The sequence below is a fragment of the Aptenodytes forsteri genome, unplaced genomic scaffold, assembly GCF_000699145.1.
Source record: "Aptenodytes forsteri isolate BGI_AS27 unplaced genomic scaffold, ASM69914v1 Scaffold687, whole genome shotgun sequence".
NCBI lineage: Eukaryota > Metazoa > Chordata > Aves > Sphenisciformes > Spheniscidae > Aptenodytes > Aptenodytes forsteri.
The window spans coordinates 358900-359763 of NW_008794708.1; the positions used below are offsets into that span (position 1 = coordinate 358900).

The following is an 864-nucleotide window of genomic DNA, read 5'->3' on the forward strand; positions in this document are numbered from 1 at the left end:
GGGAGGGCCATTTTAGGGTCCATTCTGGGGCCGATTTTGGATCCATTTTTGGTTCAATATGGGTTTATTTTGGGTCCAATTTCAGGTCTGATTTTGGGTCCAATTCTGTCCATTTTTGGTCCAACTTCAAGTCCATTTTGGGGGCAATTCCGTCCATTTCAGGTCCAATTTCAGGACCATTTGGGGGTCAAATCTGTCCATTTTAGGTCTGATGGCAGATCCATTTTGGGTCCAATTCTGTCCGTTTGAGGTCTGATTTCAGGTTAAATTTTAGATGTATTTTGGGTCAATGCTGTCCATTTTGGGTCTGATATCAGCTCCAATCCTGTCCATTTTGAGTCCAACTTCAGGACCATTTTGGGGCCAATTCTGCCTATTTTGGGTCCAATTTCAGATCCATTGTGGGTCCATTCTGGGTCTGATTCCGGGTCTGGTGTCGGCTCTGATTTTGGCTCAGTTTGGGGCAGATTCCAGCAGCGTTTTGGGTGGGTTTGGGTGGATTTGGGTGGTTTCCATCCCTGCAGGTTCCTGCTCTACGGCCGCTACTGCAGCCAGGTGGAAGCGGCCACCCGGCGCCTCGACCAGCTCGCAACCAACACCGACCTCCGCATGAAGCTGCAGGTGGGCCCGGATGCCTGGGTCCCCTCCATGGGACCCCCTGGCACCCCCAGGACACCTGGGAACTCCCTAGTCCCCCTGGAACCCTCCCAGTCCACCCCGGGACACCCCTGGTCCCCCCATCCCTCATGACCCTATGTCCCCCCCCATGACCCCTTTGACTCCCCCAGTCCCCCTGTGACCCTCATGTCCCCCAGACCCTCCCAATCCTCATGACCCCCCCCCATGACTCCAATGACACCCCCT

The 864-nt window shown here is 54.5% G+C and overlaps 1 protein-coding gene across 1 annotated transcript in view; it reads left to right on the forward strand.

Annotated features, from left to right (window-relative positions):
• Nucleotides 1-864, forward strand: part of LOC103894332 (proto-oncogene vav) — a gene marked incomplete at its 5' end in the record, with an annotated part of 14821 nt that overhangs the window by 5072 nt on the left and 8885 nt on the right. The window contains one exon of the mRNA XM_019470598.1: nt 525-621. Coding sequence (XP_019326143.1) covers nt 525-621 — 97 coding nt within the window. The remainder of the gene's footprint in view (nt 1-524; nt 622-864) is intronic.